This window comes from Humulus lupulus, chromosome 7 (assembly GCF_963169125.1).
Source record: "Humulus lupulus chromosome 7, drHumLupu1.1, whole genome shotgun sequence".
Classification (NCBI taxonomy): Eukaryota; Viridiplantae; Streptophyta; class Magnoliopsida; order Rosales; family Cannabaceae; genus Humulus; species Humulus lupulus.
In genome coordinates, this window is record NC_084799.1 from 106,564,954 (window position 1) to 106,579,522 (window position 14,569).

At 36.5% G+C, this 14,569-nt stretch overlaps 1 protein-coding gene across 1 annotated transcript in view; it reads left to right on the forward strand.

The window, feature by feature from the left end:
* Positions 1-14,109: 14,109 nt before the first annotated feature.
* Positions 14,110-14,569, forward strand: part of LOC133788514 (tRNA ligase 1) — an 82,570-nt gene continuing 82,110 nt past the window's right edge. The window contains exon 1 of the mRNA XM_062226027.1: positions 14,110-14,432. Within this exon, the coding sequence (XP_062082011.1) occupies positions 14,265-14,432 (168 nt within the window). The 5' untranslated portion in view covers positions 14,110-14,264. The remainder of the gene's footprint in view (positions 14,433-14,569) is intronic.

The following is a 14,569-nucleotide window of genomic DNA, read 5'->3' on the forward strand; positions in this document are numbered from 1 at the left end:
ATAATATATGTTTTATTTTCAATATGTCAAGAAAAGAACAAGCTTTTTTTGAAGGTAGCTTCAGAGAAGGGGAAAATAGAATACAACATTTGTAAAAATTACGAGTGACCCCAATGCAAATCACAAACTAAATTTACTTAGAATAACATAGTCACTGATACAAATCATAAGTTGCTTGTTGTCAATAAGAAGAAGAAAATGCATTGTGTCACTAATGAGTGACTATTAGTCTCTGCAAAGTTTACAATTATCAAATGGCTAAAAGCTTAAGAAACTAGTCTTAATTCTTAACAATCCTTACATTTTCATGGTCGATGTGGCAAAGGAGCATGATATCTTCCCCAATTTAGTTGGTTTTCACATCATGAACCTACTAGTCAAATAAGACCAAAATCAAACAAATAACCTCAAAAATATGTATAAATCTCAATAAACATTGTAATTATATTTTAAGACAACAAAAATTATTTAAACCAATCAAGTATAATATATGCCTTTGATAATTACATGTGCATTTGATACATACACAACTCAAAAATATCATAGTAAATTCTATGCTTATATATATATATATATATTAAAGGAATAATTATGACTAGTGGGAATCATCTAATTTATGATCAATTCAAATACATCAATACATGCCTTAATAAAAGTGAATATCCACACTAGGTCTCCAAATACAAGCATGAAGCCTAACCTCTCTGCTACTATGTCCCATCTATGAAAGACAATGACAACAAATCAAATGTGTATAAGAAAACTACCTAAATGGCAAAGAAATCCCTTTCTCCATTATGCATTGCCAATACAAAGTGTATGTAAGTTTTTACATAGCTCATATACTAAGCTTCCCAAATCTATAGCATATAAAATATATTAAACTTGAAGTAGACTAGGATAACCAATAGATCGTAATTAACAAGAAGTATCACCTCTTCTACAAGTCCATGTCTCCAAACAAGCGTAACTCCAATAGGTGTATCCTCCTCACCTAAAAAGTTTTACAAACTATCAACAACTCTCATATTAATGTAATATAAAGCCAACACACAACATAGAACCAGCTAGGACACCAAACGCAAGTGAGCCCAGTTGCATAACAATCAAGCAAAGAAACCTAAGAAAATTCCAGTTTTAACTCAAGAGTACACAACAAGATTCTAATGTATTATATAAGTTGAATAAAGTCATATTCCTTTTGTTACTTTCAACTTGAAGTTTATGATACATACAATATCACTGTGCAAAAAGTTGGTTGCAGCAAAGTAAAAGCATTTCAAGTGCCTTCATTAATGTGGTAATACAAGAAAGAATATTGAGATTTATCAATTATGGTCAAAATTTTACGATAAAAGTAAAATTATAGACACATCAACACTTTTACTATCAAAACTATAGAGAAAAATTATTCTTTTATTTATGTTTTTCCTCCTTTCTACTAATAATAAATATTGGCTTTAAAAATGCTTTGTTGGGGGCTATGTTCTTCCTTTCTTTTATCATCATGTGGTTGGCTCAAAAACATTTCTAAGTGAAATAGAGAGAATGTTTTATTCAAACCAAAAACAAAATATATACAAATATGCTCCCTCACCCAAAGAGGGCCTTCAAAGCAAATCTACGAAAGCAACAATATATATATATATATTTATATGCAAAATCTGTATACTACAATATTAGCCAAAAAAACTATAAGGTGCATGATAATGCATGCCTTGGCTTGGAACATCAGGCATTCTACGAAAAAGGAAATCAATATTATAGTATATTAGATTATATATTGTAAATGATTTTTTTTTTACTTAGACGCAAGTTTTTCTTTTCTTTTATCTCCCCCTTTGTTTTGTTGTGGTCTATTTCGTACATCATAGAAAAATACATTTTTGTCTAGATATCTTATATGCATCTCTTTTATCAAGTTACAAACAAAGGTTCTAAAAGACAAGAAGAGAGATAATAAGAATGTTACCTAGATATAATTTGAAGAAGGAAGCAAGCAAGATTTTCTCCAAGGTCATGTAAACTTCGGCAACAAAGGGCAAGATTACATATCTCTCTCAGCAAGAGTGACCAAGGAATAATTGCAAATACACCTTCAGTAACAATGGACCAAAAGACAAAAGATCCGTAATTTAAAAAAGAAAACTCACATAGTAAAATTATTATTCTCAAAAGCACAAACTGTATATGTAGAAATCTACCGAAAACTCAAAAGCACAATATGTATATGTAGAAATCTACCCAAAAGAAATGCCTTAAACAAATTTGAGCAAACAGAAATAGAAATAAGTTATATGAGGCAAACACAATGAAAGATTGAAAATTTATTACCTTTCTTAAATAAATTTAGGAGAAATCGGATAAATGAGATGGAGACACCGAAAGAACAGAGTAACAAGAAGAAGAAGAGGAAAGGGAAAAAAGAGATCATGATTTTTTTTAGAAAAAGAACAAATATAAAGAAAATATATACTTAAAAAAAGAGAGATGGGTATATACCTGATAGAGCCGGATTTGAGAATGGGAGTAGAGAAAACAAAGTAATGGTTTGATTTGCGGAAAAATGAGTTGGGAAGACGATGGGCTTAGTAGTAGAATGTATCATAGAATGATACCAAAAGGCAAAGACCTTCAAACTACGACTAAAATTCATCAATAGAATAACATTAGAATGATTTACTAAGAGAAATCCACTAAAGATAAAATAATGAAATATCAATCCATCTGCAAAAAAAAGGCACATAAACTGTAAAAGCCTAAGACTTAGTTATTTGAAGAAAAAATAAACGAAAAAGAAAACTTATGATTGAGGGAAGAGTTTCCTTACAACTTAAACATTATTTTCCCCTATTGACAATGAGAGAGAGAAGAGGAGATGGCAGAGAGAACCAGATGGGGGAATTAGGGGGCGCCCTAGAAATCTAAAACAAATAATTGAAGTTGAAACATTAAAAAAAAATGTAATTGATGCTTAAAATCCCAATCCCAAATCCGAGCTCAGAGCTTTGTACCTTACCAAAAAAATATATTTAAAGATAAAACAATAGATATAAATAAATCAAATAGGTGGTCTGGGATCTACTATTCATAAATCAAAGATAATTTTATATCAATTCATGTCATAATTTATACACCCAAGTTAAATCCTATATATATATATAAATACACGTAAGGTGTTCAGAGGAAAGAATCTAAGAATGCTTCCTCTCTCTGTTTCAGATCTTTCAATTTTTCAAAGTACCCAGAGAACAAGGCAAACATAGTGTGAGGATAGAACTGGTGTCAAGGAAGAGAGATATCGAACATGGAAGATGAAGATATTGAACGAACAAGAGAAAAAGAGATATGATGATAGAACATAAGTGGTGTGAATTGGAATTATGGTCAAAGATCAAATAAAGATTGAAGAAAGAATTGGGTGAGAGAAGAAACAGAGGAGAGAGAGATGTAATGCCATTTTGGTTAGCCGCTTAAAATTTTAAGTCCCGCCTTTTTTTTTTTAGCTCAAGTCCTACCTTTTATTTTAAGCTTTACCTTTTTCACATTTTTTCAATAAACTTATAATAATGATGTAATGTTAGAAGATTCAAATTCCATTATTATTGAAAAATTAAAAATAAAAAGTGTGTTGCATTGAGACGACATTTTATTATAACAGTTGTCTCATGTTTAAAGTAGGCACTTTACGACGGCCTCTCAAGAACTATCATTTCATGTTAATATTAGTTTGCATGGTACGACAGTTTTGGAGAGTCTGTCATCACTTGTTTATTTTCATCACGAGAAGACAGTTCTACAAAAACCGTTGTCTCATGTACGTTGTCTAAGTATAGTTTTGTAGTAGTGTATAGATTCGGCATGGGAGAGTTTGCCCTGGTGACAGGGTTGGATTTCAGTACTTTCCCATCACCAGAAGAGTTGGAAGGGCGTAATCTCAGCGACCAGTTGATAAAGGAGTATTTCAACGATGCTAAGAAAGTAAAGCTCTCACAAGTGGACCATGCTTTCAAGACTTGTACGGTTGTGGAAGATGTGTACAAGCTTGGTCTATGTTTGTTTGTTGAGGGGGTTCTGAATGCCATTGAGGGCAAGTTGCGCATTTGGAGAGATATTCTAAAAATTGTTGAGAATGTAGAGTACTTCTTCAGCTATCCATGGGGGAAGTACTCTTATAGGAGGCTATTGCATTCTTGTAAGAAGGACATGGTGAAGCGAAAGGCCAACTATGATACCAAGAAGGATGCCAAGGTGTAGCAAGAGTCCAAGTACAGTATGTATGGTTATGCCCCGGCCTTACAGCACTGGGCATATGAGGCTATCCAGCAGCTTGCGGTGGAGCTTGTTGTGAGCTCAGGAAACATGTTCCCGATGATGCTTAGTTGGTCGCATCGGAGGAACAAGGATTTCACCAAGTCTGTCATCGCACCGATATTATTGAAGAAGAATGTAAGTTATGTTTTTTTTTATCTATATGCTTATCTTTTATCATTATTTGAGTTAACCAAATGTTTTATGTTGTTTGCAGTTGATTGTTCTTCCGATGTTGAAGCCTCGGCCAGCAGAAAAAGACTATTACTTGTCTTTGACTGAGGGAGATCTTCCCCTTTATCCTGGGCTTGGCCAATATCCCTCGGAGACTGATGAGGAGGAGGATGCGACTTTTGAGAAAATCACGGAGATAGTTTCTCAGGCAGCCGAGGCAGCCAAGATATTTGTTGATGCTGCCCTGGAGGAGGAGGAGGTTGCCGGTCCCACCCCTCCTATTGCCCCAGCCTCAAGGGATGAGGTTGCAGGTCCCACCCCCCTATTGCCCCAGCCTCAGCCCCAGCCTCAGCCTTCGCCCCAACATCAGCCCCAACACCAACCCCAACACCAGCCTCAGCCCCTGAGCTCGCCGACTTGATTGAGCGGTTGGACAGAGTTGAGGGTCGACAGAAGACCCTCCTGAAGAACCAGTCAGTGATCTTGGACGTAGTCAGTCAGATCCTGACATTTATTAAGAAGAAACCGAGGGGCTCCAATGAAGATTCAGACTCAGAGTCATTGGATATTCCTCTAGGCTATGTTGATGATCCAACCACGCCTCCTACCATCATTGTGACACCTAATGCTGGGACTCCAAGAGTCGTTATTGTCAACCCTGAGGATGTTGCTGGGGTTCAGTTTCAGAGGGCTAGACGCCAAAGATGCAAGCCAGATTGGTTTGAGGACTACACCGATCCCACGAGGAAAAGACCTCGCACTGATGCAGCTACATAGGAGGCTACACAAGTGCTGGACCCTCTCAAGAAGCCAGATCCCAAACAGTATAGGATAATGTGCAAGTGGCTACTTGGAGACATGCCCAACAAGACCCCGCGGGATGTAAAGACTGGGAGTCATGGTCCAACATGGTTTCTGACGTTGAAGACACCCCAGTCGTGGCTCAATGATGGGGTAAGCCATTTATACCTAATGACTCGATAGTGGTAGAAATTATGGACTGTTTTCAATTTTACATGTTTTGTTTTTACTGACTCGATATGATCTCGATAGGAGTTCGATAGGAGTTTGATGGGAGTTTACAGGATCGATGTGAGCTCGATGGAGCTCGATAGGAGTTCGATAGGGATGTTAAAATAGGGTTGTTCTTTACTGTTTCAGATTGGCTCAATGTGAGCTCGATGGAGCTTGATAGTAGTTCGATAGTGGAGTTAAAATAGGATTGTTCTTTACTGTTTCAGATTGGCTCGATGGAGCTCGATAGTGGAGTTAAAATAGGGTTCTTCTTTACTGTTTTAGATTGGCTCGATGTGAGCTCGATGGAGCTCGATAGTAGTTCGATAGTGGAGTTAAAATAGGGTTGTTCTTTACTGTTTGAGATTAGCTCGATGTGAGCTCAATAGTAGTTCGATAGTGGAGTTAAAATAGGGTTGTTCTTTACTGTTTGAGATTAGCTCGATGTGAGCTCAATGGAGCTCGATAGTAGTTCGATAGTGGAGTTAAAACAGAGTTGTTCTTTACTGTTTGAGATTAGCTCGATGTGAGCTCGATGGAGCTCGACAGCAGCAATTTATGATGGTCTTTGCTAATTTTTTTATCGTACTCTCTTTGTAGCATATTGATGCGGCAGAACACATGCTTCGTATGCGTCGCAAGTATTTTCCCAGTATATATTGACAGAATGCAGTTGTGATGAACAGTTATTTCTCACAAGTGATACCTGCCCGATTTGATCAGTACAAGAAAACAGTCGACAAAACAAAGTATACTTGGGATGCTGACGTTATGTCCATGTTGATCGGCATCGAGCAGCAGTTTCTGGCATCTTGGGGAGGAGTTGAGAATGTATATTGGTGTCAGAACTATGGACAACAACATTGGTTTGCCATTGAAGCTTCCATTTCTAGTTGGACTCTGACTGTTTACGATTCGGACAACTCGGTGATTAGTGAGGCAAAGCTTGAGGAAATTATGAGTCCATGGTGCTTTTTGCTTCCTTCTCTGTTAATGCAGAGTAAACTGTTTATAGATAGCTTGAAGTTGAAGATTCCATTAGCAGGAAACAAGCCGAATCAGTTCACATGGCGTCCTAAACAGAAACATGAGCTCACTCAGTCAAAGAGAAGGTAACAAACATCATCTTACTACTAATTTTGTTTCTAACTAAAATTATAATAATGTGCACTTAATATTTACTTTTTTTTACAGTGGGGATTGTGGTGTGTATGCTGTCAAGCATATTGAGCATCTAATGGTCGGTCTTCCATTGGAAACTATCTGCGATGAAAATATGGAGGTGTTCAGGAACAAGTGGACCACAGACTTGTGGTATCAAAATTTGTTACCTTGATGATTGTATATATACAGGGTCTTTACATGTACAGTTTCTTGTTCACATTTTTTTATAACTTTCATGGGCTGTTATCGAGCTAATATAAAGCTATATCGAACTGTTATCGAATTATCAAAATTTGTTACCTTCATGATAATCTTGTACATGAGGTCTTTACATGTACAGTTTCGAACTGTTATCATTTTTTTTATAACTTTCATGGGCTGTTATCGAGCTAATATCAAGCTATATCGAACTGTTATCGAATTGTTATTGAGCAATATCATTTTCATATCGAACCATTAACATAACTTTCAAGAAAAATCAAATAAAAAGAGTTTATTAATACAACAAGTTCAAATGGGAAAGAAGAGTTTAAAGCCTAGCTTTGCATGTAGCCCTGTTGTGGCCAAGACCACCACACATGATACACTTGCGCTCTTTGCGAATGATTTCTCCATTCGATGGAGTGCAGTTTGTCTTCATTCTTCCCACCTTATTCTTCTTCGGTCGACCAACTGGTTGTTTTTCAACGAGAACCCCAACTTGCATTTTCTCTATGTTCTCGGGAACTTCCCAATCATCCTCATTGCCAGTTGGGTAAATTGTTTCTTTGTAAGACTCCCTCCACATCTCAGTAGTGTAATATGGTGAACACAGTGAGTAAATGTTGACACTGCGCAACATGGCCACAGCCACACCATGAACACAAGGGTAACCCATTATTTGAAACTGACCACAAGAGCATGATTTGGTCATCAAATTCACCTCACCATCACCTTCTGGGTCTACCACATGAAATTCAAATTGTCAAGGGGATGGACTTTCAAGTACCTTGCATCATCTGCAATGCCTGAGACATCTTTCTCATATATTGTTGCTAATTTGGATGTGCACTTCTCTACCTCCTCACGACACGCGACAAACCATGACTGAATTGTGAAACGAATGAATTCCACAAAAGTAGTGACTGGGAAGGTTCTGGCGTCTCTGCTTTTGTTGTTGAAACTTTCAGCGTAGTTGCTTGTCATTACATGGTATCGATTCCCAGGAAAGTAAGCACGAGTCCACTTATCGAAGCCAATACCCTCGAGATATTGAGCTATGGCAGGATCCATTTGCTTTATATTGTTGAAGAACTTGTGAAATTTTGACTTCCGAAATGCATTTGCCGCATTCCACATCTCCTTGTGACAGTGATCGGTCTTGAACTTAGCGATTACATTCATACTTATGTGATGGTAGCATGCGCCATGGTAGGCATCAGGGAAGACCAACTTAAGAGCATGAATAATGCTAGCATGCCTGTCTGATACAAAAGACAGATTATCAACAAATCCAATGGCTTCCTTCAATTTCATCATGAAATACTTCCAAGAAGCATGATTCTCACTATCAACAATCGCGAATGCAATTGGATAAATGTGGTTATTCGCATCCAATGCGACAGCACACAACATGTGGCCACCGTACCTTGACTTCAAGAAAGTGCCGTCCACACATATAACTGGACGACATAATGTAAATCCCCTTCTACAAACTCCGAGTGAGAAGAAACAGTAAAGAAAGCGACCGTCATCTGTGACAAAATCAGTTATTGTACCTGGATTCTTTTGCTGCAGCATGAACAGGTAAGAAGGTAACTTGGAGTATGATTCTTCAGGTGTCCCCCTGACATAACCGAGTGCCCTCTCTCTGCATCTCCAAGCCTTCATATAACTCATATCGATCCCAAAATTATTCTTCATATCCTCCTTTATGCTGTTTGGTGGATAGCTAGTGCCATCAGTAGCATATTTGTTCTTGATAAGGTGCCCAATGATAGAAGGTGCTGCTTGACGGTGGTCTTTTTGTCGCAATTCTAGTGAGCAAGTATGTACACTATTATAAACAGTGATCTCAAACATCTCCGATCGCGCTACTTTTTCCCCTCTTATTCTCCAACCACAATCAGGATCCTTGTAGGTGATATACAACACATCAGTACCAGACTTCTTAACCATAAACTCAAAATTATTCTTCATTGCAAAGAGAGCCGCTTTGGTTTTCAATTCCATCTTGTTCTCAAATGTCTTCCCAAGATGTAATTCCCCCAACGCTACACCGAATGAGGGTGTTCAGAACGACTACAAGCCATGATATCTTCTTTTGTAAACATGGGAGCACTCCATTTTCTGTGATCTTCTGTTGAACATATTGAGATGTTCCCTGTATAGTTATATTCTGTTCCACCAAGACGACTAGAGCTGGTGCCAGGTGTTCGACGTCCTTGACTTGGTGGGTTCGTCCGTGCAATATGACGTATTGGTTATTCTTGTGCTTGTTCTACTTGCAAATGTTCAGCTACTAGATCATCATCCACTGAATTGTATCCTAATTCCTCATTGTGTTCAGCTACTGGATCGTCATTCACATAGAGTTGTACTCATACTGGTTGTCCCTCAGGTCACCAATAGGAAATCCTAAAGTACTGGCTACTCCCTCAGGTCCGGGAATGGAATATGGGTCTGCAATGACAATCTTTTTAATAGGAGTGACACACAAGGCCAAACTTTCTTAAGATGTTACTCCTAAGAATGCACGGACACCAAGATCACTTTCAACATGAACGGGTGTAAACGGTTGGTTGCGCAAGTGTAAGGAGCCTCCAATTTCAACTCATACATCTGTTTATCAACTTTAAGTTCCTTGTGCAATATGTCAAGAAGTTGCAAGTACGTTACAGTATCCTCCATCGGTATCACCATGCATTGAGGGTCCTTGAAAATCCACTTATTCCCTTGTAATTCTCAAACACCATTATAGGATACAAAAACGTAGACAATAGAGCCTGTGTTGGAAAAAAAAACATTAACATTGTCAGGAAAACTGTCATTTTTTCAGAAATACATTAAAAAAGAACATTATCGAGCTTTATCGAGCTATAATCAAGCTTTATCGAGTTAGCATCGAGCTCTTATCAAGTTAGCATCGAGCTACCATTTCTTAAACCGAACATAAAACCTAACCAAACCCTCCATCGAACCCTATCGAGCACATATCGAGAAAACCTAAACCTATCGAGCTCAAATATTGTAGGGTCCAATCGAACCCTTATCGAGTTTCCATCGAGCACAATCGAGCACTAAAACCCAAACCTATCGAGCTCACATCGAGCTCATACAAGACCTTCTTCTACATACCATCGAGCTCATATCGAACCGTTATCGAGCTGCTATCGAGCAAAAAAGTTGCAGAAAACCCAGAAAAACACAGATCGCGAAATCTCTCTAAAAATCCCGAAAAATACACCAATATAGGCTCAAATCTTTTCAAAATAGCCAAAAAAATGTAAACAAATAATACCCAACATATAAAATGTAAAATCTTATTACCCATGGTTTTTCTCCTCCAAAAACTCTCAAAATAGATATAGCCTTTGATATTAGCGACTTCACAGAGACAATGGAGATGGCTAACAATGATTTTGACAAGAAAATTATACAAATTTGTAGGTTTTATGGATGATTTCGTGAGAATGAGAGAGAGAGAGGAGAGAGAGAGGGAAGAGAAGGTTGTATGATTTTTTGATATAATGGGAGGGGTATTTTGGGTATGAGATGAATGTTTAGCATCAAATTGAAAATATTATTAGTGTTGGGATTTTTTGGTAACATTAGGCATCATTAAGTATTAAAAGTGAAATTTCCCTTTGAAAATATATTTCACAAAATAACTACTTTATATTTTTTTAATAAAAAAAATAATTTAGTCAATTTAAGCAGAGCAATGATTGTCATTTTGTATTTTGGCTTAGTTTTGATATTTTTTTGCAAGATAGCCTATCTCTAAAATTTTGACTAGTTGTCTTATAATTTTGACAAAATCAATGTATAGAGTATCCGAGTACCATTTACAAAAAAATGATCAAAACTAGAACAAAATGCAAAATAACTTAAAAAATAGGACATTTTGCCAAGTAAACAATATAATAGGATTCTAATTATTCTATATTTTATCCCCCATCAATTCTTCATCGATTTATTGTGATTATAGTAGGAAAATTTCACTTTCTATTCTTAATATTGGGTGCTAATTAAAATATATGCTAGGCATATTAAAGATTTCAAAATAATGCTATTTTTTGGCACTTTACCAAAAATCCCTTCCTCTCTTCCCTCTTCTCTCTTCTCACTTCTCTCTTCCCTCTCTCTCTCTTTCTCGGTTCACTCTCTCTCACCTCACGGCACCACCAACACTACCACCACACATTTTGAACAGATCTGGACATGATTTTTGAGTTATTTTTTGCGATTTTTTCAGATCTTAAACTCTGAAATATGCAGAAAATCGACATTGCTTGATGGTGCTCGATGCCAGCTCGATGGGGCCTTCAAAATCAAGATGTTCATGGAGAAAATGACTTTGCTCGATGGTGGTTCGATGTTGCTCGATGTCAGCTTGATGGGCTCGATGCAATTCTTGCAAGAGACATAATTTTTCACTCGAGTGTCCATTTTGGGTGATTTTTTTGTATATTAGGTATTTTTTTTCAAAATCTACATGTTTGACATGCTCATATGTACATTTGTGAAGTGTAACATTTGAAAAAAAATACAAAAATGAAAACATAACTCATGTTTAAGACGTGTTTTAAAGTTTTAAACTTCACAAATGTGCATATGAGCATGTCAAACGTGTAGATATTGAAAAAGTACCCAAAATAAAAAAAAATCACTCTAAACGGACACCTGAGTGAAAAATTATGTCTCTTGCAAGAATCGTATCGAGCCCATCGAGCACCATCAAACCACCATCGAGAAAAGTCATTTTTTTCATGAAAATCTTAATTTTGAAGGTCTCATCGAGCTGGCATCGAGCACCATCGAACCATTATCGAGCAATGTCAATTTTATTCAGATTTTTGAGTTTTAGATATGAAAAAAATTGTAAAAAAATCTCAAAAATCATGTCCAAATCTATTCGAAATGCAATATTTAGTGTGGTGGTGGTGTCGGTGGTGTCGGTGGTACCATGAGGTGAGAGCGAATGAACCGAAAGAGAGAGAAAGGGAAAATAGAAGTGAAAAGAGAGAAAAAGGAAAAGATGGGATATTTTGGGTAGAGTACTAAGAAATTACATTATTTTCAAATGTTTAATATGCCTAACATATTTTTAAGGGAAATTTCATGTTATATGCATAAAAACTTAGTGAAATTTTTTAATATACCAACATAAGTTACTATCTCAAATATATGACAATTTCAATTTTTTAGACAAAAATACGCCTAACATTCAAACATTCATTTTCTCTTTCAATTCGAACTCTCTCTCTCTAACATCTCTCATTCTCTCACTTTCTCTCATTCTAATCTTCTAGTTCTCGAAAAAAATACCAAAATTAAAAAAAAAAAATCTGAAACAGATATTTGAGTGAAAAAATATGAACCTCCAAAGTTTTCGTCAAATTTCAGTGCAGAACATCAAAATTGTATTGTTTTGGCTAAAAATCAAGTTTTCATGATTGCATCACAATAGCATCGAAACACCATCGATTTTGCATCGAAACACCATTGATTTTGCATAAAAAAGTATCGTTTTGGCCAAAAAAACAAGTTTTCATGATTCCATCACAAGAGTATCGAAATATCTTCGATTTTTCATCAAAATTGCATTGAATTTGCATCGAAAAAACATCATTTTTGCAAAAAATCAAGTTTCATGATTGCATCGCAAGAGCATCAAAATTGCATCGATTTGGCATCGAAAAGGCATCGTTTTGATGCAATTTAGATGTTTTTTTATGGTGTTGCGATGCAATTTCGATGCAAAATCGATGCTCTTGTGATGGAATCATGAAAACTTGTTTTTTGGCCAAATGATGCTTTTTCGATGCAAAATCGATGGTGTTTCGATGCCAAATTGATGGTGTTTTGATGCAAAATCGATGGTGTTTCAATGTTGTTGCGATGCAATCATGAAAACTTGATTTTTGTCCAAAATGATACTTTTTCCGATGCAATTTCGAGGCTCTACACTGAAATTTAACGAAAACTTTGGAGGTCATATTTTTTTACTTAAATGTCAGTTTCCGATGATTTTTTTTTTTAATTTTGGTATTTTCTCGAGATCTACAAGATTATAATGATAGAGAGAGTGAGAGAATGAGAGAAGTTAGAGAGAGAAAATTCGGATTGAGAGAGAAAATGAGTGTTTGAATGCTGGGGATATTTTTGTCTAAAATATTAAAATTGTCATATGTTGACGTTGTTTTTCGTCAACTTAGAAATGAAGAGCACTAAATACAAAATCAGGAAAATAAAGAGGAAACACGATTTTTTACGTAGTTCAGCAGTTAAAATCTGCCTAGTTCACGAGTCGATATTATTCATCTATGGAATTCTCTCAAAGCATTTTGGAAGCAATTCGACAAAGTATTCCCAGTGCCAATTTCCATGTGTCTACAAATGAATTTCTCCAATCTATTTATAGTCTGGTTTACAGAATATCTCCCGTCACATTTAAGGGAGTTATGATTCAAAAATAAAAAATAAATACAATTAAATGCATATGAATATATAATACGCATATAAATCCATTGATATTCAAGATTTATTAACAGATTACAACTGATTCCTTAGGTATAGAATAGGGATTCTTAAACAGTAACCGCATCTACATTTGGCTATTGATCTCGAACATTCGACTTACATATCTTCGAGATCAGCAAATCATCACGAGCTCGCTAGCTCGGCTTCCCTCGATCTTATTAAATAACTTTATCAAGGTCGTCTCCTCCAAGCTTGCTGTGCCCAGACTCGATCCTTCTTAACTGTCGCTTATACAAACAGACTAGGAAAATTAAACAAGTGTTGAATCCTTGTCACTGTAGCTTCGAGCTTGTCTCGTAACCTTGAAACACCTTCGAGATCTCGTAGTTCCGAGCTTACCATTTACGACATCGTCGTTTTAATATTGAACGATACTGTCAAACTCGACTCTCATTAATGCTGATCTCATAGCCAGTTTGCATATTTCGAGCTTACACTTTACGAGCCTGACTTTCGAGACCAAAACTTCTAATTTCGAAATTTGAGTGTAACATCATATATTTGGGAAAGTAATTTATGTTGGCATATTAAAATTTTTTAGTAAGTTGCATTGCATATAAGATAAAATTTTCCTTTTTTAATTACCATTTGTCCAAATATGTTGCATAGAAAGTAAACGTGACATGAAGTAACCCTTTGTCCTCATTTGACAAGTCGCCGCTTTCCACTTTAACGTCAAAAAGCCATTATTTCCCGCTTGACGGAGAAGGGAGATAAAATGTAGGTACGTACGGACACAGCACAGCAGCCACCTTCAATAGCCACGAAGTGTAGAGTAATGTAACGCACCTCTATTTTTTTACAATAATATTCTTCTTCTTCTTCAACTGGTGTTGCGGGCCTACGCTAGTAATTGAATGTCGGCATCGCAGAGAATTCTCTGCACTCTTTCTCTCCCTCTCCCTTCTCGATCTTCTTCTCCGACTTTTCTCAAATTCACAAACCTCCTTTTCCTCCGCTCATCTCCTTCTTACGTAACCTTACCTCGCTCCTTCACATTCTCTTCTCCCATGTATCACAGCCAGGTACTTACCCCGTTTTTCTCTCTCCCTCATTTTTATGAGCTTTTGTAGTTGATTCTATGAATAAATTTTACTTTGTTGCTGCTTGTTTTGGATAAAGTCTGTGAGGTTCGACTTGCGTCGCCATTCCTTTGATGATC